General features: G+C 38.8%; 2 protein-coding genes and 1 pseudogene across 3 annotated transcripts; 2 read left to right on the top strand and 1 right to left on the bottom strand.

Annotated features, from left to right (window-relative positions):
- Positions 1-374: 374 nt before the first annotated feature.
- LOC103462794 (trypsin-like) lies at positions 375-4,541 on the top strand. 2 transcript variants are annotated; one of them, XM_081605288.1, is made up of 7 exons: positions 375-511; positions 736-928; positions 1,011-1,187; positions 1,503-1,564; positions 1,661-1,785; positions 1,875-1,980; positions 4,164-4,541. In XM_081605288.1, coding segments are annotated over exons 1-7 (699 nt in total). In that variant the 5' UTR covers positions 375-477; the 3' UTR covers positions 4,166-4,541. The 2 variants fall into 2 exon arrangements, with proteins under 2 accessions (XP_081461414.1, XP_008404010.1); XM_008405788.3 differs by lacking the exon at positions 4,164-4,541 and having other exon boundaries at positions 1,875-2,230.
- A 2,628-nt stretch (positions 4,542-7,169) lies between these two features.
- Positions 7,170-23,037, bottom strand: LOC103462795 (phospholipase A2 inhibitor gamma subunit B). Its single transcript, XM_008405791.3, has 5 exons — positions 19,921-23,037; positions 19,430-19,546; positions 19,195-19,350; positions 10,039-10,146; positions 7,170-9,939 (listed from the first exon to the last, which is right to left on the bottom strand). The coding sequence occupies exons 1-5, from the start codon at positions 19,964-19,966 to the stop codon at positions 9,740-9,742; spliced, it is 627 nt and encodes a 208-aa protein (XP_008404013.2). The 5' UTR covers positions 19,967-23,037; the 3' UTR covers positions 7,170-9,739.
- LOC145551224 (5S ribosomal RNA) lies at positions 8,877-8,985 on the top strand (annotated as a pseudogene).
- Positions 23,038-24,866: the final 1,829 nt, after the last annotated feature.

Below are 24,866 nucleotides of genomic sequence, written 5' to 3'. Positions count from 1 at the left end.
GTAAATCCCTCTGAATATATCACTGTTGCCTTTGTTTTTATGTTTTCTTTTTAACTTTGTCTGATTTTGTACTAATTTCAGCTTCTGCTAATTTATGCTTTTCCCTTTGCTATGTTTTTGTTTTGAGCTTTTTCACATATTTCAGATTTTTATGCTCTGTTCTGCTTTTTCTTGCATTTCTGCAGGAATAGTTCTGCAAATATGCGTTCTCACAGCTGTTTCACTAGGAATAGCAATTTTTCTAGTTTAAGATATAAGAGGGGAAAATGTTTTGTTATTAGTGAAATCTGTATATGGAACAAAATCTTTTTTCAAGCTTCTTTAGAACGATGAGATGTTAAAGTTCCTCTTTATGCAGATGACAGCGCAGATCAGTGTCTGTCCTGTGATTGGTGGCTTTCTTTCCAGCAGGAAGTTGTGAACAGAGTTTAAAAGCTGCTGCAGGACTGCAGACACTCACAGGAAGCTGGACCAGCAATGGCTCTGCTGAAGGTTCTGCTGCTGGTACTGGGTGAGTAGGAAACACTGGACACACTGGGGATACTGGAGACACTTCCACTGGTTCCAGGGAGGCTGCTACTCTCTGTGACTCTCAAATTTCCTACTGATTCTGTTTCAGACTGAAACTTCTCTGAATATAAACTGTGATGCTTTTTAATCTGTTTGTCCTCTTTCTGTTCCAGCAGCCATGTTTGCATCTGATTTCTGAGTAAAGTCCTCCTTTTTCTTCTTCAGGTGTTTCAGTGAACTCAGATGTTTCTCGGCAGAAGAGAATCATTGGAGGTCGAAAATGTGATGACAGCGAGCGTCTTTATCATGTTCGGCTGGAGAGCAGCAATGGTGATGAAAGGATCCGCTGTGGAGGATCTCTGGTCCACCCTCAGTGGATCCTGACTGCAGCTCGCTGCTATAAGTCAGAGCCAGGATGGTAGGAAAGAGACATAAAGACAGTTTTATCTGCAGATGATCAGGTTTTCTGTCTGTTCAATAAAATCTAACCTTTTCTGCAGGACTAACATAGCAATGTTAAAAGTTCATCCACGGACTATTATACGTTACCATCAAGTAATCCGACAAGCTCCTGAGATTTATGGCGAGTGGCATGACATTGCGTTGCTGAAGCTTGAGATACCAATAAGAGATGTCCCACTTGGTCAGCTACCAAGTTGCAACAATCATCTTAAAGTGTAAGTTTTTCTCTGATCATAACATGACTTCAGGTTTTCTGTCCTGCTCCACCAGTCCTGCTGCCTCTGCTTCAGCACATCTGAGTCAGGTAATCAGGTCACCAGGAGAACCAGAACCTGTTTAGCTCAGGTGTGTTGGACCAGAGACACATGTAAAGGATGCAGGACACTGTAACTGAGGACTGGAGGTGGATGAAGGTGTGCCAGTGGATGAACTCCTTTATGGATTCATTTTCTGTTCTTTCATTGTTCTTCATAACAATTAATTTTCTACATTATCTTGTATTTTTACATTTTATTCTTACTGTGTTTTAGAGGCGATACTGTTCAGCTGGCAGGAGAGGGAGCAATGATAACTGGCCCTAATAATAAGCGATGTGAGAAAAATATTGTAGTTGTTAATAAAATCTTTGATTTTGTCTCTACAGAGAAGAAGTGAAGAACATGTTTATGATTCTCATGTTTCTCTACAGTAACTGCTTCTGCTATTCCATCACATCTTCAGTGTGTCAACATGAAAGTTGTTGCTGTTTCCACCTTCTTGCAGACACGTGGGCATATATTCCTTACTGAAGCACCGAACAAGGATATATGCTATGTAAGTTTTTCAATATCTCTCTGTAGCAATTCAAAGACTTTTTTTGTTTTACAACATAAATAAATATATTGATATAAATTTTTCCACAGGCTGACGCTGGTGGAGCAGCAATGTACAACGGCAAGATTTATGGAGTGATTTCTTTTTTTGGAGCAGACTATGCATGTCAGCAGTCGACTGTAATCATGGATGTGTGTGAGTACCTGGAGTGGATAAAACAAAAAACTGGCCTTGTATAAAACAAACTATCATGAAATAACATTTTCATTAAATTTCCTCTCACATATAATTTTATAATTGTGCCTTCATCAGTTTTATCCACGTTTGTAGAATCAGAACAAATTAATTGCTTTGTTTTTTTCTCACCTGATTTTTACCTCCCTAATGGAATTTTCTCTTCCTCAGAAATGAAAAATAAATCAATAAATGCATGAAAAAGAAACATTTTCTGGCTGATTGTCTTTACATTCATGGTTCAGTTTGTTCAGTTTATATTTTCCCAGAACTGAGTCTTAAAACATGACATGAGTTTTAAATGACATGAAGAGAAACACCAGAAGTAATTTATTTATTTAGTTTTTGCCTTTATTTTACATCAGAAATGAACATGCAGCATCTAAACTCTGCAGCTCTGCAGTTACTATTCCTGATTTAGTACTAGAGATATTTAAACTCCAACACAACCAAAGAGCTGTGAGCAAAAATAATGAAACAGAAGTCACATAATACAACTAATAAATAATAAAATCCTAATAGGTTAAAAATAAAAACATCCCATTTTAATGAAGATATAAAGGAAATAAAATGTTCAATAATTAAAAACAAATTAAATGGAATGAAGGAAGTTTTAAGAAAATATTTTAAAACAGGCAAACCACAAATTTAACATAAAGATGACAGAAAATTTACTTAGTAGACATTAACTGAAAGCTTTAAATTTATAATTGTACCAAAAAAATATGAATCTTGAATGAATATGAGATATATTTAAGCTCTAGATTATTTGGGGATTAAAGTTATTTTGTAAATTAAACTGTGAGAATATCTTGTTTCTGAATAAATCAAACGGCTGTTTGTTATAATCAGTAATAATATCCACTGTCACATAACTAGAAAATAAATGTCTGTTTTCTGATCAGATTGTAACTCTTGTAATTATTTCTGGTTATTAGTGGAAAAAATAATGGATTTCCAATAAAATATTAAACATATTTTTAATTTTGCAAGCTGTTAAACTCGTCATTAAAGAAAACAAAATTAAAATGTGCATTAGATAGTTCATGTAGAAAACAATAATGTCTGCATGGCTATGCTGGATTTTGTTGCAGCCTTCTATGTTCCAACAACCAAAATTAAACAAAGGCCATGTGTGGTAAAAGGTGGTTTGATTTGCACGCACGTCCGACTTGATTTGTCAAAACAAAATAATTACAACGAATGTCTTACAACTTAGCCAAACGCTTAATTTGATGTTTCATGTACAAAAAGGTGGTCAAAAAAATAATTTACAAAACCTCCCGTCAACACACCAAACGTTTGCCAAACAATAGACCTTGTTAGGGATTTTTGTGTTATCATTTTTACATTCATATATCATACATTTATTACTACTTTAGACCATTAATCAGTCTTATATTAATCAGTATTGACATAATTTTCATTTAGTCTTGTCTGTGTTAAAACTTTTTGCACCAAGAACTGATTGTTCCCTCCACCTTTGGGAGAAATCGCTCCCGAGGGAAAGGGCTAGATGACCTGTGTGTGTAGATAGAGCTTGCCATCTGTCTCTTGCTGTTTATCTTCTTATATTCTTCCTTTTCCCAAATAAAAGGCCTGTTCTAGCTGATAGGTTACAGAATGCTTAGTGAGAGGCACAGAGGAGCATTTTGCTGAAACTTCTTTTGCAAAAGTTTGGCCATAAAATTCATATACATTGTCTGTGGTTCTTTTATGAAGGTTCAGGAAAAACACCTATCAGACCTCCACCCAGCACCTGGTGTGTTCTTAATTACTCAAATTAATGGGAACGTCTAACAATTACCAACATAATCTAAATTCCAAATATAAAAATTAATTACCAATTATGGTTCTAAACTGACTTAAATATATTATAACTGCCCAAAAAAGAAAACTAAACTAGTAGAAATTACAATTCACAAAATTTAGCATAAATGGCCACAACAGATTTATTCTGGTAAATTCTAACCATTTTCAACACATTTTCTAATGCTAAAACTTTAGAAACATTAAATGGACAAACACTAAAACATTTTCTATCTGAGTGTATTGAGAGATCAGAGGAAGCTAAACTGTTGTGCAGATCTGCTTCTGGGTGCAGATGTGGGTGCATAAACACACATTTTTGTGATACTCTGCAGGACTTCTCAGCAGGTGGAAGAAATCCAATCAGCAGCACCAACCTGAACTCGGATTATATAAGGAATTCACCAAGCAGTTGGCTGGTTTTGCAACAGAGCTGAGGAAGGCAGACACAGTCTCCAAAGTAGCATTTCATGGGAAAAGGACTTAAATAAAGATTACCTGTAAGTCTTTTACGGGACTCGGTTGAAATGTAATTTTACTTTGGTTTTGCAATTGAGTAGTGATGGGTAAATGAGGCGTCATGAGGCGTTTCGACTCATAGCAACACTGTATTGATACTGTCGATACTGTGTCACTCAATACTCACACCTGCTGGACATTAAAAATTCCAACAGGCATCGTAGTGATTTAATGACCAAGTCTATACAATAAGATTTAAGTCTTTGTATTTTATTGAATATTATATGTTGTATTATATCATATCTTCAGTAACATTTAAAATATATTTGATATACAGTCAATAAAGAATGTGAACATGTACCAAAGTGAAAATTTTACTGAATGTGTTTGGAATGAGGATGCATGGACTGTTTTCTTCCACACATTTAAAAAAAAAAGTTTTTACAACCTTTTGAAATTAAGCCTGTTACACTTTTTTGACAAAACTTCAGCTCTAGAAAAATGTAAGTAAACACTACATTTACAGCGAACCCTTGTTTTTCTTAGGGGTTGCATTCCGAAAATAACCCGTGATAGGCGAAATCCATGAAGTAGTTACCTTTATTTTTTACAGTTATTACACAGCATAAATAAATACTCTACATTTACATTGAAACCAAAGAACAAAACCTGTTTCAGGTCAGCAGATGAGCGTGTGCATCAATCGGGTCTTAATGTGATCCGCAGTCATGTCATTAAAGCGTCTCCTCCAAGCTGCTTTGCGAGATTCACAGCTGTATCTACGGCAGAGCGACAGAATTCATCAAACGAGCCTCCGGTCGGGTTTTGCGCTGCCTCTGGCCACAGTTTTATTTTTTTCCAGCAGGCATTGGAAAGTTTCAGCTTCCATCTCCTGAATGGCCAATCTGTATTAAACACCGTAATGTTATTGGCACTCAGGTAGCGCGGAGACTGTTTTTACCAATCATATGGTCAATTAGGACGAAGAACACTCTGGGGAAAAAAAACTGCACAAAAAAATCAGCAGAGCAGCAATACCGTGAAAAGTGAACCGCGTTACAGCGAGGGCTCACTGTATGTGAAATAATTTATAAAAAGCAACTGAGTAATTTGTAGAATGGCTGCATATCTGAGTTTATCTAGGTGTATCTAAATTCATTCTCATGCCTGGCCTCATAATGCCTCAGCATTGAAAAAGTGGATTTATTTAAATAAGACAGTTTAGTTAAACATATGCGACACTTTACCTGCAGAACATAATATGAAAGTAAACTAAAAGTCGGTTTCAGCAGAATTTGGGTTCAGATAGATTAAGTAGAAACTGACAAGAACCGGACGAAACAACAAAAACGAAAACAAATTTATTTTCCAATGTAAGATCAAAATGGTCCCACACTGCGGAAACATTTCCTTTGAAGCTGCTCCATAGATGACAATGTAAAAGATCAAGAATTTGTTTGGCAAATGCTTATGACAGATTCGCTTCCTTATAAACACAGTTTGGCACCCAGTGTCATTTCAAAACAGTTCCTATATTGGTCACGTGACTTGCTGAAACCAATATGCGCACCGACACGGGTGTTGGTCTATGGGCTTGATACATTGCCCGGCGCGTCGGTGTTGCTGGACCCATCACTACAATTGAGTAAAAGAAGGAAGGAAGTAGTTTGCACTGCTGGTTTTTACAGTTTGGCTGTATTAAATGCATATTTAAGATATTTAATTCATTCAAAAACTTATGCCCTGAGGAAAACAAACGCTTAATTCTAATTTAGAAAAATGTTTGACCTCATGTAAAATTTGTTTGACTCAACTAAACAAAGGATTAAATGATTTCATTCTTGAATCCATGGTTAAACTGTGAAAGAAATGCATCTCTGAAGTTAATAATGGAATTGATAACTAATATAAGTTATTAACTTTACATCAAATGTCTAAATGTTTAAATTTGTGTTTTATAGGTTTTTCACCTCTTCATTCACGTTGATTTACGTTCACCGGTGTAAATAAAAAAGATTGAGTGAAATCCTGAAGTCTCCAAGTCCTCCTTTTTCAAGTGTGGGAAGCCATGAAATTATAGAACACTTGAAATAAACATTTAGTGTTGCGCTAAATACTTAACTAGCAAGCTAAATATCCTTTGCGAGCTAAATATTTAGCTTAGAGCTAAATAATTAGTTGGTAAACTTAATATTTAGTGTGGTTGCTAACTAAATATTTTAATGGCAAGCATAAATGTTTAAATAGTTGTCAAAATGTCATTGTTTTACCTTTATTGATCTTTTTTTTCTTAAAACATTTGTGTATCTGATCAGTTTCTCTCAGTATTCCCTGATCTTCTTGTCGTTGCGTCAAGACTTTTCATTCTGATGAGGCGTTCACTGACACTAAGAGCTGCTTTAGAAGAATCATTCATTCTGAATTAGTTCTGAATCACTTTGGCAGGTTTGCTAGATTTCCAGGTTGTAGTTGTTTTAAGAAATGCTCCAGTTGTGCAATCGTGAAGAACCAAAAACTGAGGAACTGGAAAACCAAAAATTCTTAGTCTGAAGAACTTCACATTAGGTTGCAGATTATTGTAGTTTAAATACGGAGAAATCTTTCTGATAAAATGTTCTTTGGTGAATATTAGATGCTAATTCAGATCTAAATAAGAGAACAAGGGGTTTTAAATATAAGGTTTTACAAATGTATGTGTGTTAAAATGAGAGCTGAAACCAGCTTCTCGATTAATTGAAAATGTCAAATGTAAAACTGCCAGGAGCTGCAACCATGTTAGCCTTCAGTGCGAGTCATGAAAATGATAAAAATAAAATAATTGAAATGCTTGTCTATCACTGCTTTGCAGTGGTGGGAAGTAACGACGTACAAGTACGTTACTGTACTTGAGTACAATTTTCGTGTATCTGTACTTTACTTAAGTAGATTTAATAATGGATACTTTCTACTTTTACTCCACTACATTTTACAGTAAGTATCTGTACTTTCTACTTCACTACATTTCTACAAAACTGTCGCGTTACTCGTTACATCCAAGTCGCATTGTGTTTTTTTTTCAGTTAAAATGTGAAGTTCAGGGTCTTAAGGTGGCGCCGTAAAATCCGAGCAATAACGTGACTTACGTGTCTGTTGTCATCCATCGCCTCCACCTTTACTCGCACACGGAGCTCCAAGACATGCGCAGTGGTTTCTTCTGAGTGTCAGTGATATAATAGTACTGAAGCGCTGCATAAATCATAAGATATGGCGACATGTAAAATCAGCAGCGCTTCGCTTTCACAGACGGTGGGGACTTTGTCCAATTTTTAACATCACTTGGAAGGAAAGCTTAACGACAGGTAAGCTCCGTGGACGTGATGCTAGCAAAGCTAGCTGTATTGACTGAGACACATGTTGCATCTGCGATGACTGGCATGTCACAGATATGGGACAAAGCTGTGACCAAAGTGCAATATTGTAATATGACATTTATGGACGATCCGATTCTTCTGGACGGATCTTGACTAAGTCCTATAGTACTGAAGCCTCAGTGAGAGCCGTTCTTTGTTCTTGTAATGCTCTGCGTACACTGCAGTAGCTATTTTATTTCATTAAAATATCTTTATATTTAATTGGTGAATAAATAAAACAAGAATGTAGGAACGCAGAGCATGCTCATTGCTCTTTGTTTTCGTCACCTGTCATGGTGGCAGACGTTGCAGCAGGAGGGAGGGTGAGAACAGTCACGGTGCTCCTGCTTGGTTACTTCTTGCTTATTGGGCCTTGGACAGTGTTCATATTTGAGCGTTGTTAATTGCTATGTTTAATGGTGCAGACAATTATTATTTCTGACATTGGCAATATGGGCAACCGCACAGGGCGTTATTTTTTTTAGGGATGGCAGGAGACCTCTGTGGATTGTGGCACAGAGATGAAAGCAAACCAGAATGAAGAAGAGTTTGAATTGATACTGGTTAAATTTATTTCAGCTCTAAGTATTTAATATCTAAGTGGGAAAGTGAATTTTTCAGATCAATTTGAGAAGCAGTTTTGATAGGTGCACTAAATTTTATTGTCATGTAGCACAGGGTGCTGGTTTTGATTTGGTCTTGGGTTCGGTGGTCCAGACTACAACTCTGCTACGTGGCTCCTTGGTTCCATGTCCTCCTCTGCCAGTTGGATTTCTTTCAAAATAAATGTGTGGCAAAAAAAGTGAAGTTCATGTTATGTTAGGACAGGAGACGAGATGTTTCCATCCCTGAAATTATGATGCATAGAATCATATATCTAAGTCTAAACTATGTTACTGAATAAACGCAATAAAAACATGTTTTATCTGTGGCATATGATCATATGATCGGTACACTTAATGATATTAGTGATTAGGCAATGCATTCAGCAAGTACTTTTACTTTTAATACTTATGTATTTTTAAAAACCAGTACTTTTTTACTTTTACTTAAGGAAAATGTTAATGTGGTACTTTGACTTTTACTTGAGTACATTTTTGTCTGTGTATTTGTACTTTTACTTAAGTACATTTTTTGAGTACTTTCTCCACCACTGCTGCTTTGTAACAGATAAATGGTCTGTGTCGCCCTTGGTTCATCGCTTACGGCCATACCACCCTGAACACGCCTGATCTCGGAAGCTAAGCAGGGTCGGGCCTGGTCAGTACTTGGATGGGAGACCGCCTGGGAATACCAGGTGCTGTAAGCTTTTGTTGGCTTTTTCACTAAAATATCTTTTGTGAAAGACGACATTGAAGCAAAATGTGCCAGGAGGATGAATAAATGTACAAGTTTTTGCCCCTGTCGAGTTAAAGTGTGAAAATGCAGGTCGTTAGTGCCCCCTGGTGGTAACAAAAGCTTACAACACCTGGCATTCCCAGCTTTGAATTTTTGAAGACGATTTTCTCAAGTGTTTCTAGTGAAGAATTGTCAGTTGTCAGTCAGTTGTTTTCACAGAGGGAATTCCTATATGAGGTTTGTAAACTTAGTGGAAGAGACGTCGAGACTGACAGCAGCGTAATGTTAGCTATAGTGATGAAAAAATGCTGGTGACAATGAAAAATGACATAGAAACAAAATGCACAGCTCTCGCTTGTTGAGGCCAGATAAATGGTCTGTGTCAGAGACCGCCTGGGAATACCAGGTGCTGTAAGATTTTGCTTTCATTAATATATCTTTTGTGAAAGATTACATTGAAGCAAATTCTGCCAAAGGTACCAGTAAATGTAAAAGTTTTTGATCTGTGCTGCCGAGTTAAAAAGTATGAAAATGGAGAGTGCAAGAATCGGTTTCTCTTTGAAAAAAAAAATATAAATGAAAAACAAAAACAAACAACAAAGTATATTGGATGTTAAATCCAAAATGTTGCTTAACTAACAACATTTTTATAGAATCAAATAAAAAGAACAGATTTATCAAATGAATTGTGATTAAAAAGAAAACATGACAGTATTTTCTATGAGCTAAGAAAATAAGTTAGAAAGCAGCAGAGGCACCAACACGAGCAGGGCGGGACTGGCACTGCTGGCACTGTTGCAGTAGTCGCCCTGGCAGCAGCTAAAATTTGCTCCAGTGAACTGAGTCACCAGTGAAGCTGTCCTATCTGAGCATGTCAACTCAGAGGCACATCCCTTCATCGTCAGACTTGCTCCATCTATATTTCCTGTGAAAATTAAGTTATGATGTCAGCAACACATTTATATCTGATCTTAACATTCTTCTGAGGAGAAATATGGAGCATGTAAATATGTTGGTCTCTGACCTGTTACTTTGATGCAGTAGTTTTCATCCCCTACACAGTCAAGAGTTTTCATGCAGTTTTCTCCTACACAGCTGAAGCACTTTCTGCCACTTGAAGTGAGCTTGTCATCTAGGACATAAAGATGGTCATTCAATTGACAAGAAATGCTAAATTACAACATTTTTTCTTCAAAACTTTCTTTTTTTCACTAACTTTTTTCTCTTAAGATATATGCAGATGAAGCTAAACTCACTACAACACTTTAAAAAGTTTATTTGGTCTGTAGTTCATGTTGCAAACTTTTTTACTTTAATCTGACTTAATTCTTTAGGTTTATTGAAGATTACTTGCTTTTTGTGTTGAATTAACTTAGAAGTTGCAAATCTTTAATTTAAAGAAACTTTTTACTTTAACTTCAAAACAACTAAGTTCAATGCTGCCCTCATATAATATGTCAAATTAAAATTATGTCTGATCATTTACTCTCTGATGTTTCTGTCACGATCCGTGTTTCTATGTGTTTATTTTTGAGTTTCTGTGTGATCCTGTTCCCTGTTAGTCCTGTCTCTGCGTCTTTCCCCGTTGATTGTCTCCCAGGTGTGTCTCGTTCCCGTGATTGCCCCGTGTGTATTTAGTCTCACCTGTTGTCTGTGTTCTTCGTCGGGTCCTTGTCTATTGATGTCACCTGTCTCCGTGTTGCCAGTTTTCCTCGGGCTGTTTCCCCGCTGTTCCTTGTTGTGAGATTTTTGTCATTAAATTCATCATTTTTCATCATAATCTGGGCCTAAGCGTCATCTCCTCACCGCAATCAACCACCCCTCATGACAGAAGGACCCGACCAGTACCGGTGAGAAACGCATCACATCATGGACCCAGCAGACCGTCGTTCCCTGTGGAGGGAGATCAGGAGATACGACGAGGAAATAACTAAACCGTATTCACCGTTCAGCCGCCTCAACGCCGCCACACGTATGGCGATCCAGCAGGACAGGTGGATCCCGCTCCTTCCTCTGTTGGGCTTGGTGGATTTTTACAAGGAGGTAGAACTGGAGCTGAAAACGGTAAAGGCTGTGCTGGCTGCGAGACCTAAGCCAGCTCCATCTATTGCCACAGCCTGCCAGTCTCCAGCCGCCACAGCCTGGTCGCCCGATCCTGCGCCCGCTGCCGGTGTGCAGCTCCCCGAGCTTCCTGCGCCCGCTGCCGGTGTGCAGCTCCCCGAGCTTCCTGCGCCCGCTGCCGGTGTGCAGCTCCCCGAGCTTCCTGCGCCCGCTGCCGGTGTGCAGCTCCCCGAGCTTCCTGCGCCCGCTGCCGGTGTGCAGCTCCCCGAGTCCCCTAGTGTCCCTCCAGAGTCCCCTAGTGTCCCTCCAGAGTCCCCTAGTGTCCCTCCAGAGTCCCCTAGTGTCCCTCCAGAGTCCCCTAGTGTCCCTCCAGAGTCCCCTAGTGTCCCTCCAGAGTCCCCTAGTGTCCCTCCAGAGTCCCAGCTCCCGCAGCAGCCGGCGCTCCGCCCGAGCTCCCAGCTCCCGCAGCAGCCGGCGCTCCGCCCGAGCTCCCAGCTCCCGCAGCAGCTGGCGCTCTGCCCGAGCTCCCAGCTCCCGCAGCAGCCGGCGCTCCGCCCGAGACTCCGCCCGGCCGTCCTGCCGGTCCCCCGGCCTCTGCTCCGCCCGGCCGTCCTGCCGGTCCCCCGGCCTCTGCTCCGCCCGAGCCCCAGTCTCCAGCGCCTGCAGCAGCCGGCGCTCCGACCAGCCCGCCGCGGCTCAAGCTCCGCCTCCTGCGTCGCCGCCCGCCGCGGCTCAAGCTCCGCCTCCTGCGTCGCCGCCCGCCGCGGCTCAAGCTCCGCCTCCTGCGTCGCCGCCCGCCGCGGCTCAAGCTCCGCCTCCTGCGTCGCCGCCCGCCGCGGCTCAAGCTCCGCCTCCTGCGTCGCCGCCCGCCGCGGCTCAAGCTCCGCCTCCTGGGTCGCCGCCCACCGCGGCTCAAGCTCCGCCTCCTGCGTCGCCGCCCGCCGGACCTCCCACGAGAGGCCTACCTCCTGTGCCGTGGTCGGCCCCCGGAGGGTTTTGCGGTGTTGGAGTTTCGTTTTGGATCTAGTTTTTGTTTTCTGGACTCTTGCCCTCGTGCCGTCGCCCCTCCCCCCGCCCTGTTGGGTTGTTTTTTGATTGTTGGACTTTTTCTGTTGGGCGCCTGGTAGTCGCCCCTTGAGGAGGGGGTACTGTCATGATCCGTGTTTCTATGTGTTTATTTTTGAGTTTCTGTGTGATCCTGTTCCCTGTTAGTCCTGTCTCTGCGTCTTTCCCCGTTGATTGTCTCCCAGGTGTGTCTCGTTCCCGTGATTGCCCCGTGTGTATTTAGTCTCACCTGTTGTCTGTGTTCTTCGTCGGGTCCTTGTCTATTGATGTCACCTGTCTCCGTGTTGCCAGTTTTCCTCGTGCTGTTTCCCCGTGGTTCCTTGTTGTGAGATTTTTGTCATTAAATTCATCATTTTTCATCATAATCTGGGCCTAAGCGTCATCTCCTCACCGCAATCAACCACCCCTCATGACAGTTTCTGGCCTTAGAAACATCAAACCTAATCGGGGTTTTATGAAGGTGTGAATATTTTTCTCTTATACGTTCATTTTTTACTTGGTTTTTACCATAGGAAGCTTCCTTGAGATTCTTAAAGAAACAAGATTAACTTTTACATGAAATTATAGTAAGCTTAACACCTGAGCGGATCACACCTCTAACTTGTTTTTTGACATTTCACACTTCCTTTTGTTTTCAATGTGTTTCTGAAATAACTTGTTTGTCAGATGTTCTTCAGAATTGAGTGACATCGATGTCAATCAATCAAATTTTATTTGTATAGCACATTTCAGCGGCAAGGCATTTCAAAGTGCTTTACATAATAAAAACAGAAATAATCAGTGAGAAAGAGAGATATAAAAAAACAAAAAACATTACATCATTAAAACGTCAAAGAAAGAAGAAGAAATTAAAAACATTAAAGACATAAAAAGATGGAAGACATCAAAACCCGCACTCTAATCCTAATTTAGCCATAAGCAACTCTAAACAGGTGAGTTTTAAGTTGAGATTTAAAAGCACCCAGTGTTTCAGCTGTTTTACAGTTTTCTGGAAGTTTGTTCCAAATCTGTGGTGCATAGAAACTGAATGCTGCTTCTCCTCGTCTGGTTATGGTTCTGGGGATGCAGAGCAGACCAGAACCAGAAGATCTGAGGGGTCTAGACGGTTGGTACAGTAATAACAGATCTTTAAGGTATTGTGGTGCTAAACCGTTCAGTGATTTATAAACTAACAACAGTATTTTAAAGTCTATTCTCTGAGCTACAGGGAGCCAGTGTAGGGACTTTAAAACTGGTGTTATGTGCTCTATCCTCCTGGTTTTAGTGAGAACCCGAGCAGCAGCGTTCTGGATCAGCTGCAGCTGTTTGATTTATTAGTCAGACCTGTGAAGATGCTGTTGCAGTAATCAATGCGGCTAAAGATAAACGCATGGATGAGTTTCTCTAGATGGTGCTGAGACATAAGTCCTCTAATCCTAGAGATGTTCTTCAGGTGATAGAAGGCCGACTTTGTGACTGTCTTAATGTGGCTCTGAAGGTTCAGGTCAGAGTCCATCACTACTCCCAGGTTTCGGGCCTGATCGCTGGTTTTTAGTTGTAATAACTGAAGCTGTGCATTGATTCTAGTTCGTTCATCTTTAGGTCCAAAGATAATAACTTCAGTTTTGTTTCTGTTTAGCTGGAGAAAGTTTTGGCACATCCACACATTGATCTGTTCTAAGCATCTATTCAGTGATTGGATGGGTTCAGAGTCACCTGGTGACATCGTGATGTAGAGCTGTGTATCATCCGCATAATTGTGGTAGCTAATCCTATGTCCTGTTATAACCTTAGCCAGTGGGAGCATAAATATATTGAAAAGAAGGGGTCCTAGGATTGAACCTTGGGGTACCCCACATGTGACCTTTGACCTCTCTGATGAGAAGTTTCCAATTGAAACAAAGAAATCCCTGTTCTTTATGTAAGATTCAAACCAGTTGGGCACTGGACCGGAGAGTCCGACCCAACTCTCCAGTCGATTCAGTAAAATGTCGTGGTTAACAGTGTCGAAAGCTGCACTGAGGTCCAACAGAACCAGCACTGTGGTTCTCCCACAGTCTGTATTTATATGGATGTCATTGACCACTTTTACCAGGGCCGTCTCCGTGCTGTGGTGAGCACGAAAACCAGACTGGAAGGAGTCAAAGCAGTTTGTTATTGTTAGGAAGTTATTTAATTGTTTAAAAACAGCTTTTTCAATAATTTTGCTGATGAATGGGAGGTTGGAGATCAGCCTGTAATTCTGCAGTAGTGATTTGTCCAGATTGTTCTTTTTTATCAGTGGTTTGATAACTGCTGTTTTCAAACCCTGGGGGAAAACACCTGAAGAGAGCGATGAGTTTACTATTTGGATCAGATCAGTAGCAACGACAGGCAGGACTTTCTTAAAGAAATGTGTGGGTAGGACATCCAGACAGCAGGAACTGGAGCTTAATTGACTTATAATTTCTTCTAGGGTTTTATAATTTAGTAGTTGAAATTGGGTCATTTTTCCTGCATTTGTTTTGTTTGGGCACAGCATTAGTACTGTCTTTGGAGTGGATGTGCAGATCAATCCTCTGATGTTTTGAATTTTCTCTGAAAATAAATTGGAAAAGTTGTTGCAGGCGGCAATAGATTGAAGTTCAGGTGGCAACGTCATCAGAGGATTTGTGAGCCTGTCAACAGTGGCAAATAAAGCTCGAGAATTGTTAATGTTTTTGTTTATGACATCTGCAAAGAAAACCTCTCTGGCATGTTTTAGTGTTGTGTGATAGTTACGTAGTCTTTCCTTGTAGATGTCATAATAAACGTGCAGTTGACCTTTACGCCATTTCCGTTCGGCCCTGCGGCAGAGATATTTTGCAGATTGAACTACTTGTGCATTTCTCCATGGAGATTTCTTCCTACCAGTCACAACCTTCACTGTAGTGGGGGCAATGTAATCAATGATATCTGAAAGTTTGCACTGAAAATCATCCACCAACTTATCTACGTCACTATAACTTAAGAGTGAAGAAGAGTAGATTTGATTAAATGTTTCTGCGGTGTTTTCTGTAAAAGTACGTTTTGTGACAGTAGCTTTTTGTCCAAGTGGGTTAACGGATAAAGAACTGTCAAAGAAAAGAGTAAAATGATCCGACAGGGCGATATTAGTTACAGAGACATTGGAAATATTCACACCCTTACTGATAACCAGGTCCAGTGTGCGTCCATGAGTGTGTGTTGCTTGTTTGACATGTTGTGTTAAACCAAAACTCTCTAATATATTACAGAGCTTTTTAGCCCCTCGGTCTTGGGGGTTGTCAACATGAATGTTGAAATCACCGACAATTATCAAACAATCGTAATCAATACATATGAGAGATAGAAGCTCATTCAAGTCCGCAAAGAAATTTTCCACATATGTTGGTGTTTTGTATAGAGTTAGTGTCAAAGTTCGTTTGTGGCCTTTTACCTTGATTCCAAGATATTCAAAAGACATAAAATTACCCAAAGAGATTTTACTACAGTTTATGGTATTCTTAAATATTGAAGCCATGCCTCCTCCTTTTTTGTCTTTTCTATTGTCACTTAAAAAATTGTACGTAGGAGGCGTTGATTCAATTAGTACGATTGCTTCATTATTGTCATTCAGCCATGTTTCTGTCATAAATAAAACATCAATATTATGCTCTGTGATGAAATCATTAATTAATAGAGCTTTAGCACAGAGAGATCTGGTATTTAAAAGAGCCAGTTTAAGTGACTCGGAGGCTGAAAGCTCTTCAGTCTGAGGTTCCTTTAGACAGGGGATCAGTCTGAGGTTTGAATTAAGACCACTGTTTATTGTATTTCTGTTTTTTGTAACTGTTCTTGTAGTGATCCGGACAGGTATTGTCCTGCTATGCAATGTTGGGGGGCCAGACACATTCTGGAGGAAGACGGGTGTAAAGATAATATCTAGACCCCGGTCTCAGACCTCAGAAATGTGGAGTGCTGGATCTTCAGGGAGGTCAGAGGCAGGTGGCTTAGATGAAGTGAGAGTTGTGCCGAGGCGAACCTGTTGATCCATACTATCCAGCTGGGACGAGAAAGAGTCCGTCCGTCTTTCTCTCTGACCTGAATTCTCCACCAGCATTTTCAGGCGGCTCAGGTGAAGCCCAACTCTCTTTAGTGGTTCACTTTCTGAGAAACTCTGATCTTGTGAGTGAGTGTAGGAGCAGAGAGGGAGGGGGGAAAGAGAAGGGAGGGTGGAAGGAGAAGGGAGGGGGGAAAGACGTGGGATGGGGGAAGGAGGAGGGGAACCAGTCATTCTGTTCACAGCAAATGTTTTATCAGTTTGTATTGGAATAGTTTGTTCTTGATATGCGGAGGGCTCCATCCTAGTCAGACATCCTTGAGCCTGTTCTTCTGAAGCGATGGTCACATTGTTGTTCTTGTTGATAAAATGAAAAATGTTTGCAGTGAGCAGCCTTATTCCGTGTTTGTTAAGATTGCGTCCTCCTCTTCCAAAGAGGTGAAAGCACTGCCAGTAGATCCAGAGGTTATCGATGAAGGTCACTGAGCTGGCAGAGCAGGTTATAATCAGCCATTTGTTTATCATAAGTAGCCTGGAATGTTTTTCGTCTCCCCATTGAGGCGATGGAATTGGACCAATGAGAAATAACTTCGTTTTTAATTTTCCCATAGTGTCCAGAAGAATATTAAAGTCCTTTTTAAGAATCTCGGATTTTTGCTTTGCCAGATCGTTGGCTCCAACATGCACAACTAAAGTCTCCATGTTTGGCTGATCAGTGGTTAGAGAGAGCACTTTGCGGGTCAAATCAGATACAGTGTCACCAAGAAAAGAAACCACTCTCGTTTTCTTGGGATTGCAAACATGACTGATTCCATTTACTGCCTCATCTCCAACAATAAGCACTCTTGGCATACTTTTCGTTTTCCTGGTGGTCACTTTGTCCTTCGGAGCTTTGTACGGTGGATGCGTTGGTTTAGCCTCATTGCTGATGTTTGAAGGTGGATTTTCACTCAGAGGCTCGTACTGAAGTGTAGAAAATCTGTTTTTCAGTGGGATTCCCACGGAGTCAGGATGTTTTGAGGCTCGGGCTGGTCGCTTTGTCCTTGGGAGTGGGCTCGGTGTAGTCGTTTTGGTTCCAGCTGCTTGTTTGCTATTCTTTGGCGGAGCAGGTGTTGAGGTTGAAGGTGGGTTTCTGCTCAGAGCCGGCCACGCTGATTCATCCAGGTGACGGGTTCTCCCCGTTAGTCGTCTCATGGGATTTGCAGTGTGAGACTTTTGTTTCGGCTTGGCGCCCTGAGCGATCCAGGGTGAGCTGCTTGGTGCGGGGTGTACGACCTCTCCGCTGATTTGAGGAAGAGTTGTTTTATACCCAGGTAGCGTTGATCTCAAAGTTCACCTCCAGCCGTTGAATCTTTGTTTCTAAAAACTGAAGTCGTTGTAGAATACTGCTAATGTCCTTGGGGTCGGACGGGGGCATTTTGCCCTAGTTCAACTTGGAGGTGAAGAAAAGTGAGGTAAAAATAAAAGTGAGAAAATCTCCTGGTCTTTAGGTTTGAAGTAATCCAGTTATGATGTCGATAATGTGAATAAAACCATAAAAATTGTGACTTTAAAAATAATTCACAAGCAAAGTTATCAGTAAGGACGGGAGAGAGCAGGATAAGCTGTTCCTCCTTCAGCTGCCAGAAAGTGTGTCTAGCAGCTGAAAATTTCCTTTTCACACCTGCGTGTGTGTCTGGACTATAAATCTGGGATGTAACTTTACTTTTATCAGAGCCCACTCTGACATTGTCAAGTGTCTCTCAATCTGCAGATGCTATTAAAAGCATTTGTTTCTTTAAAATTTTTGATTCTCAGTAGCCTTATTTTGAAAAATCATCTTTTAAAAGATTTTTCACTCCACACCTACATCTGACATCATGACGCAATCTTCACCAGGGAAAGATCCTGTACCGAACAGGTGCTGTGGCAGCGCAAGGCGAACCATAACTCACATAATGAGAAAGCTGTTGCAGGTTTGATTCCCAGCATGACGACCTTTGCCATGGGTGACTACATAAATGATGATCATGACAGTGATAGGCAGTATCATCTGATATATGCACAAGCTAATATTCTGATCAGAAATTTCAGTTTGTGCTCCACTAAGAGCTCTCTTTTAGTGGAGACAATAAAAATGCAGCTTGCAAAAACTTTATGTTAAGGAAATAAATTAATCATATTTTGATATGAGACACTGTTTCAATTAATAAACGAATCAAGAATAACAGAATGCATTCTGGTTTTGTATTTTAATCAAGACTCAAACAGAGAAAGAAATTACCATTGAGACTATGGCAGAACCTGGGAGTGAAGAATAGATGAAAGTACATCACTTCTTATCATGCACCAGATACGTACAAACAGCACCTCCTTCAGCTTTCTCCTCTTAGGAAGTTATTTTCTCAGGCTTTTCAACAAAAACTGATCTCTGTTTAATTTACAGTATGACCTTGGAGGCTTCAAACCAAGATTAGGAAGAGAAAAATACAACCTCTCTGAAACACCCCTCCAGCAGGGTGAAGGTGGCTTTGTAATAAAATTGATTGATTGAAATAAAACAAGGTTTGTCTCTACATGGCCTAAATATGATGGTGTGAGGGTACTACTGAGTGCCTAGATGGATTAGAGCTAACCTTATGTTTGTACATGATGCTGTATTCTCCTGTGCTCAGGAATCAAATGTACAAATGTATGTGAAGATTATTGCAATTTTAGTAAACCCTGCACTGAGTACAGTCTAATTACTCTCAAATAAAAAAACCTTTAAAATGTATCCTTTTATTAGTTTACTTCTTTATTTGAAATAAACTAAATGATTTGAGTAAGACTGACTTAATTTTGTCAACTTAAACCAACTTAATAAGGTTGGATAAATGGAATTTAATTGTTACCAGTTGAAGCATTTCAATTAAGTCGGTTCAATTATTTTTATTTTTCACTGTAAGTGGATTATACTTTTTAATCCAAGTCTGAAATAGGTTTAAAAAAAGTTTGTGAGCATTGTAAATTCAAATTGTTCAAAGTACTGAAAAACATAATGAGGAAATTAATTACCAGGTTTTGGGTAGTCAATCTTCGCATTGCAGAGGTCTCCATTGCAGCAACTGCTCTTTTGTACCACTCTGTAAGCTCCATAGTTGACGGAAAAGTCAAGACATAATTCAGGTAAAATGCAACTTTTGTAGTTGAGCTCAGAAAACTTTGCGCCACCTGTAATTAAAAAACAAAAAATTTAAAGTGAGGAGGTCCCAAACTAAAACCAACAACTGGAAACCACACAAATACGTACCTAGAAATTTGACTTCTGTTGCTGCTGAACAACGATAGTTCCGTGAAGAACATTCAATTATTTTCTGAGTGCAACTTCCAGGCAGGTTTGATGTACATTCACATCTCAGGTTGTCAGCTAATTATAACACAGAGAAAATGAACTTTTACTGTCAACAAAGTATGAAAAGGAAACAGGGATATTACATTTTTTCTAAATGCCAAAATCCTGTTATTAACCAAAACGGCTGAATCATATCAGCAGAAAATACAGAATAGGAAGGAAAAGTTTGAAAGGCTTAGCAAGAAAAGCAGAAACAGGATTAAATTACAGTTAAATGTCACGAAATCACACTAAAAAATGCAACGCTACGTTAATCATACACGTCTAGTTTGACCAGGAAACTACTATATTCTAGCTTCTAACTGCCTTCCCCTTCTCTCGCTCTGACGGTAGCACCGAATGATAAAAACTAGACAGGTATGTAATAATAATTGTAATTAAAAACGTACCTTCCGGTAGAAACAGCACTCCAAGCACCAAAGTGAAGAGAAACATTTTACTGTTGTTTACACGTGAGTTGTACACGCGGTTAGGACTTGAATGCGAGTCCGCCTGGGAATGCCGGGTACAGTAGGCTTTTGCCACCACCAGGGGGCGATAACAACTTTAGCACCCTGTATTTTCAGACGTTTTTAACTCAACACGGATCGAAAACATACATTTTATTTGTACTCCTGGCACATTTCGCTTCAATGTCAAGAGGAACATTTTGCTTGTGGTTTACAGGTCAGTTATAATTTTCTCAGTTGAAAAAATATATTTAAAAGTTTTTCTAGGAGGGGCTGTACTCTCAGTTTTACACTATCGCTAACTAAGCAGATCCTCCTGTTTGTGATTGGCGGAGTAATATTGTATGTAAAAAGAAGCACACTACCAGTCAATCAAAAACGGGTCTTTTTTAAAAATCCAATCACCGTACTCTAATCAAATTTAAGGAAATTGCTACATGATACATATGATTCTCAGAAATTGTTTGGTAAAATCCTTGATGTTTGTCCAGATTTATTTTATAAGTGTGATGAAGATAATCTACAGTATTTAAGTATCATGTGTTTTTGCAAAAATTGTACTCAAGCAAGAGTAGCACTGCTTCAACTTATTTTTACTCAAGTAAAAGTTAAAAATTGCCATTCAAGAAATTATTCAAGCAAGAGTAAAAATGTATTTGGTGAAAACAAATACTGAGTAACTGATGAAATCATCAACCATTTAAGAATGACATTATTATCAGATGGACCAAAATATATTGTTAAGTAGAGATTTTGGTATTTTAAGGACAGAAAATTAAAAATAATTAATGAAAATAATATAATTAATTAATAAAATTAGACAAAAGAAGAATGTTTCCAGATCAATTTTGTTCAAAATAAAACTTTCAAAAAATTGAAGATGTGTTTGTGTTTGGTGAATGTTTGGTTAAATAAAACAAGCTTGTTCTTCATTCAGTCTCGCTGGGTGGGGGCTCCTCAAGTTTCTTTATGTGGCCACATGAAGGCGCCAAAGACCTATTATGATAATTTGAGCCAAAGGCTGTTTGTGCTCATAGTGTTTTATTGAGGTCGATTACGTCAAATGATGTAAAAAATAAGGATACAAGCTTATGTCAAATTTTAATTAATCGAGTTTGATGGATTAAAATGCCACGCCCAAATCAAAAATTGATAAATCGATACTATCGCACACGAACATTGTTAAATCTACGTCATAAAACGCTTATCGTATAAAACATCTGTTAAATCTGCGTCATATATTGCTTATTGTATAAGACATCTGTTTTAATAAGGTTTTAGAAAGTCCTTATATAAAAACATATGTTTTGATTTAAATTAAGTTCTTATCAAAATAAAACAGACAGGATTCTGGAACTTTCTCCTCTATTGCATCATATAAACATTCTGGAACTTTCTCTCTATTGCATCATATAAACATTCTGGAACTTTCTGCTCTCTTGCATCATTTAAAATAAAACAGACAGGATTCTGGAACTTTTTCTGTTGCATCATATAAAACATTGTGGAACTTTCTGCTCTCTTGCATCATATAACACATTCTGGAACTTTCTATTGCATCATATAAACATTCTGGAACTTTCTGCTCTCTTGCATCATATAAAATAAAACAGACAGGATTCCGGAACCTTCTCTGTTGCATCATATAAAATAAAACAGACAGGATTCTGGAACTTTTTCTGTTGCATCATATAAACATTTTGGAACTTTCTCTTAAATAAGAAACATGCAGGGCTGCCCTCTCATCTCTCTTGCATCATGTAAAATATAAGTCCTTATCATATAAAAACAGACATGATTCTGGAACTTTCTCTTAAATCAAATGGTGACCCAAAATGGATGAAAAATAATAATAAAAAAACAGACAGGAATCTTAAATCAAATGGTAAATAAGGAGCATGTCTCTTTCATCATATACAATTTAGCTCTTATAAAACAAAGAGAGAATTCTGCAAACGTGACTTTTGACCCAGTTATTTCCCCCCACCCCCTAAGTTGAAAGTTTTATACCTATGCAAATTTTCTGATGCAGCTCCTCCTCACATGGATAGACTCCACCCCCAACTGCTCTTATCTTCCTGCTAAGTAGAAGTTTTGGTACTTTAAGTACAGAACATTATAATAATTCATATAAATAACATAATTTAAAAATAACAAAATCAGACAGAAGAAAAATAATTCCAGATGAATTTCTTCCAAACTAAGACTTTCAAAATACTTGAAAGTCTTATTTTGGTATTTTAAGGACAGAAAATTAAAAATAATTAATGAAAATAATATAATTAATTAATAAAATTAGACAAAAGAAGAATGTTTCCAGATCAATTTTGTTCAAAATAAAACTTTCAAAAAATTGAAGATGTGTTTGTGTTTGGTGAATGTTTGGTTAAATAAAACAAGCTTGTTCTTCATTCAGTCTCGCTGGGTGGGGGCTCCTCAAGTTTCTTTATGAGGCCACATGATGGCGCCAAAGACCTCTTATGATAACTTGAGCCACAGGCCGTTTGTGCTCATAGTGTTTCACTGAGGTCGATTACGTCAAATGATGTAATCTTCATGTAAACTGAGTTATTTGTTTAATGTTGTGGATGTGTATAAACAATGCCGTTTTTTTCCCTTGCCGTTTTGAAGGACTTTGACTCGGTGGGAAATTTAATGTTTTGATTTTTTAATTAATGTTATATTACTGTGTTTTTGTGTTTACTTATGTAAAGCACTTTGAAATGCCTTGCTGCTGAAATGTGCTATACAACTAAAATTTGATTGATTGATTGATTGATTGATTGATTGATTGATTGATTGATTGATTGATGGTTAAGTTTTTTCTTATTAGATATCTTTGATTTTTATTAGTTGGACCCCTATTGCTGTAATTTATTTGGCCTAATGGCAATTTATTTGTTATTACATGCTACTAGAAACTCAAGAAAGGCAAAAATAAAGCCTCATTACACACCTGTGTAATAAGTTTTACACAGGCGTGTGTTGTAGCTGACTCCAGCTGCAGCCAGACCCTGCTTTAAATACACTTTGAAACCACAACAACACATGTATATCTATAGTTATCATTAAAAACAATTCAATGACTTACTTTCATCATAACTTGTTGTGTATGGTGAACTGACAACTCCTCTAATGGTCGGACTTCTTAATGTGCATGCAGGCATGGTACTCACTGAATGTATGTTATTCTGACAGCATATGGTAATCCAATAGAACAACGGCTCTCAATGACAATCCAGTTCTATCTAATAAGTAAAGAGCCATGCAGAAGAATCAAACTGTTTCTGAATGTCACATCACTATATTGCAGACTTTTGGACACAGCATTATCCCATATATGCGACAAGTCAGTCAACACCTCCGCACAATAATTCAGCAGTGAGTGACTTTTTTTCATTACAAATGCTTATGTGTCTCTATACAGATAGCTTTGCTAGCATCATGTCAATGGAGCTTACCTTTCTTTGAGCTACTTTTCTAAGTGACGAAAAAAGTTAGACGTTGTCCCCACTGTTTGTGAAAGCGAAGCGCTGCGGAGTTAGCTATGGCCATCGAATTTCTTATGATTTATGCAGCGCTATTCTATTACTGACGATTAGACAGACATATTCTGCCGCTCAGAGAAAACCACTGTGCATGTCTTGGAGCGCTGTGTGCGAGTGAAAGGTGGGGAAGAGTAGGAGGAGTGACAGAAACATGTAATTGCTTAGATTTTAATCAGTGCGTTTTGCATCCACCAAAAACAAAGATGTTAAATAAACTGGATAGTATGCTGTACGTTCAGTGATATTTTTACAGTTGCGGTCTCGACAGGTCTCTAAATAAAATGTCGAGTCCTCAGCGCTGTCCTAGACAAGACCGAGACCATTAAAAAATGGTTTTTAGACCGGTCGAGACCAAGACCGATCTCGGGTACTTCAACACTAGTGCCGAGCCCTTTGTATTCAAAGATGTGCAGCCTGTACCTGTGTGCATGTAAGCAGATAAAACAGAGAAAAGACAGAGTCCTTTTGTCCATAACAGAGTGTTCCTTATGAATTTCTTGTAACATTTCTTGTCTATAAAATCACAAGATTCATAGTTTCTTTTACGAAGGACATTTTAGTTACATTAGTCTTTTTGTTTTTCACAATGTAACATCAGGGCTTTTTTCTATTATTGTATTGATGTTTTTCCTTAACTTGAACTTTGTTAGTAAAAAAGCACGACTTTTAACCAAACTAACTTTTAGCTACATAAAACAGATGCTTTATTTTCTTTGATTAGCAGATGAATATATAATCATGTCTCTAATTATTTTAAATGTTGTGGCACAGTTTGAGCCTTTTGCTAATAAAATGTGTCACTTTGAACCTTAGTACTGCTGTTCAGCCTCTTGTATTCACAAATGTATAAAATCACTCAAGAAAAACTGTAAAAGCAAAGAATCCTGGATGATGAAAGAGGTCTGTGTCTTTAATAAAAAGTCACATCCGTTAATATTATCCCACAGTTTTCTTTTAAATGTGTTTTAAAAATCAGAATATTTTATATGTAATTGTGTGAATTTCTGTGAGTTTAAATTTTTGTTGTAATTTGCATTTACAACAAATGCAAATGCTCTTCACCACCCAGCACTGTAAAATTTATCTGTCTCAAAATAAAAGAAGCAAACCCTTTTCTGTTTCTAAAGTGGGTCATTTTCAGAACTCATCAATAAACAAAATTATTCTACTTTCTGGAGCAAAGGCAGATATGAATTCTTGTAGATTGGAATCCAAAATGTTTTTCTTTTATAAAAACATCAACCAATTATTTTAAGTTCATTTTCTAGTTCAAATCTCTCAGTTCACTTAAGACAAGATAAAAATAACTTGCAAGTAACCTGGCAGCAAAATAGAGAA

The sequence above is a fragment of the Poecilia reticulata genome, chromosome 3, assembly GCF_904066995.2.
Source record: "Poecilia reticulata chromosome 3, P_reticulata-male-v2, whole genome shotgun sequence".
NCBI lineage: Eukaryota > Metazoa > Chordata > Actinopteri > Cyprinodontiformes > Poeciliidae > Poecilia > Poecilia reticulata.
The sequence above is the reverse complement of the archived record's forward strand: the minus strand, read 5'-3'. Positions and strand labels throughout refer to the sequence as shown.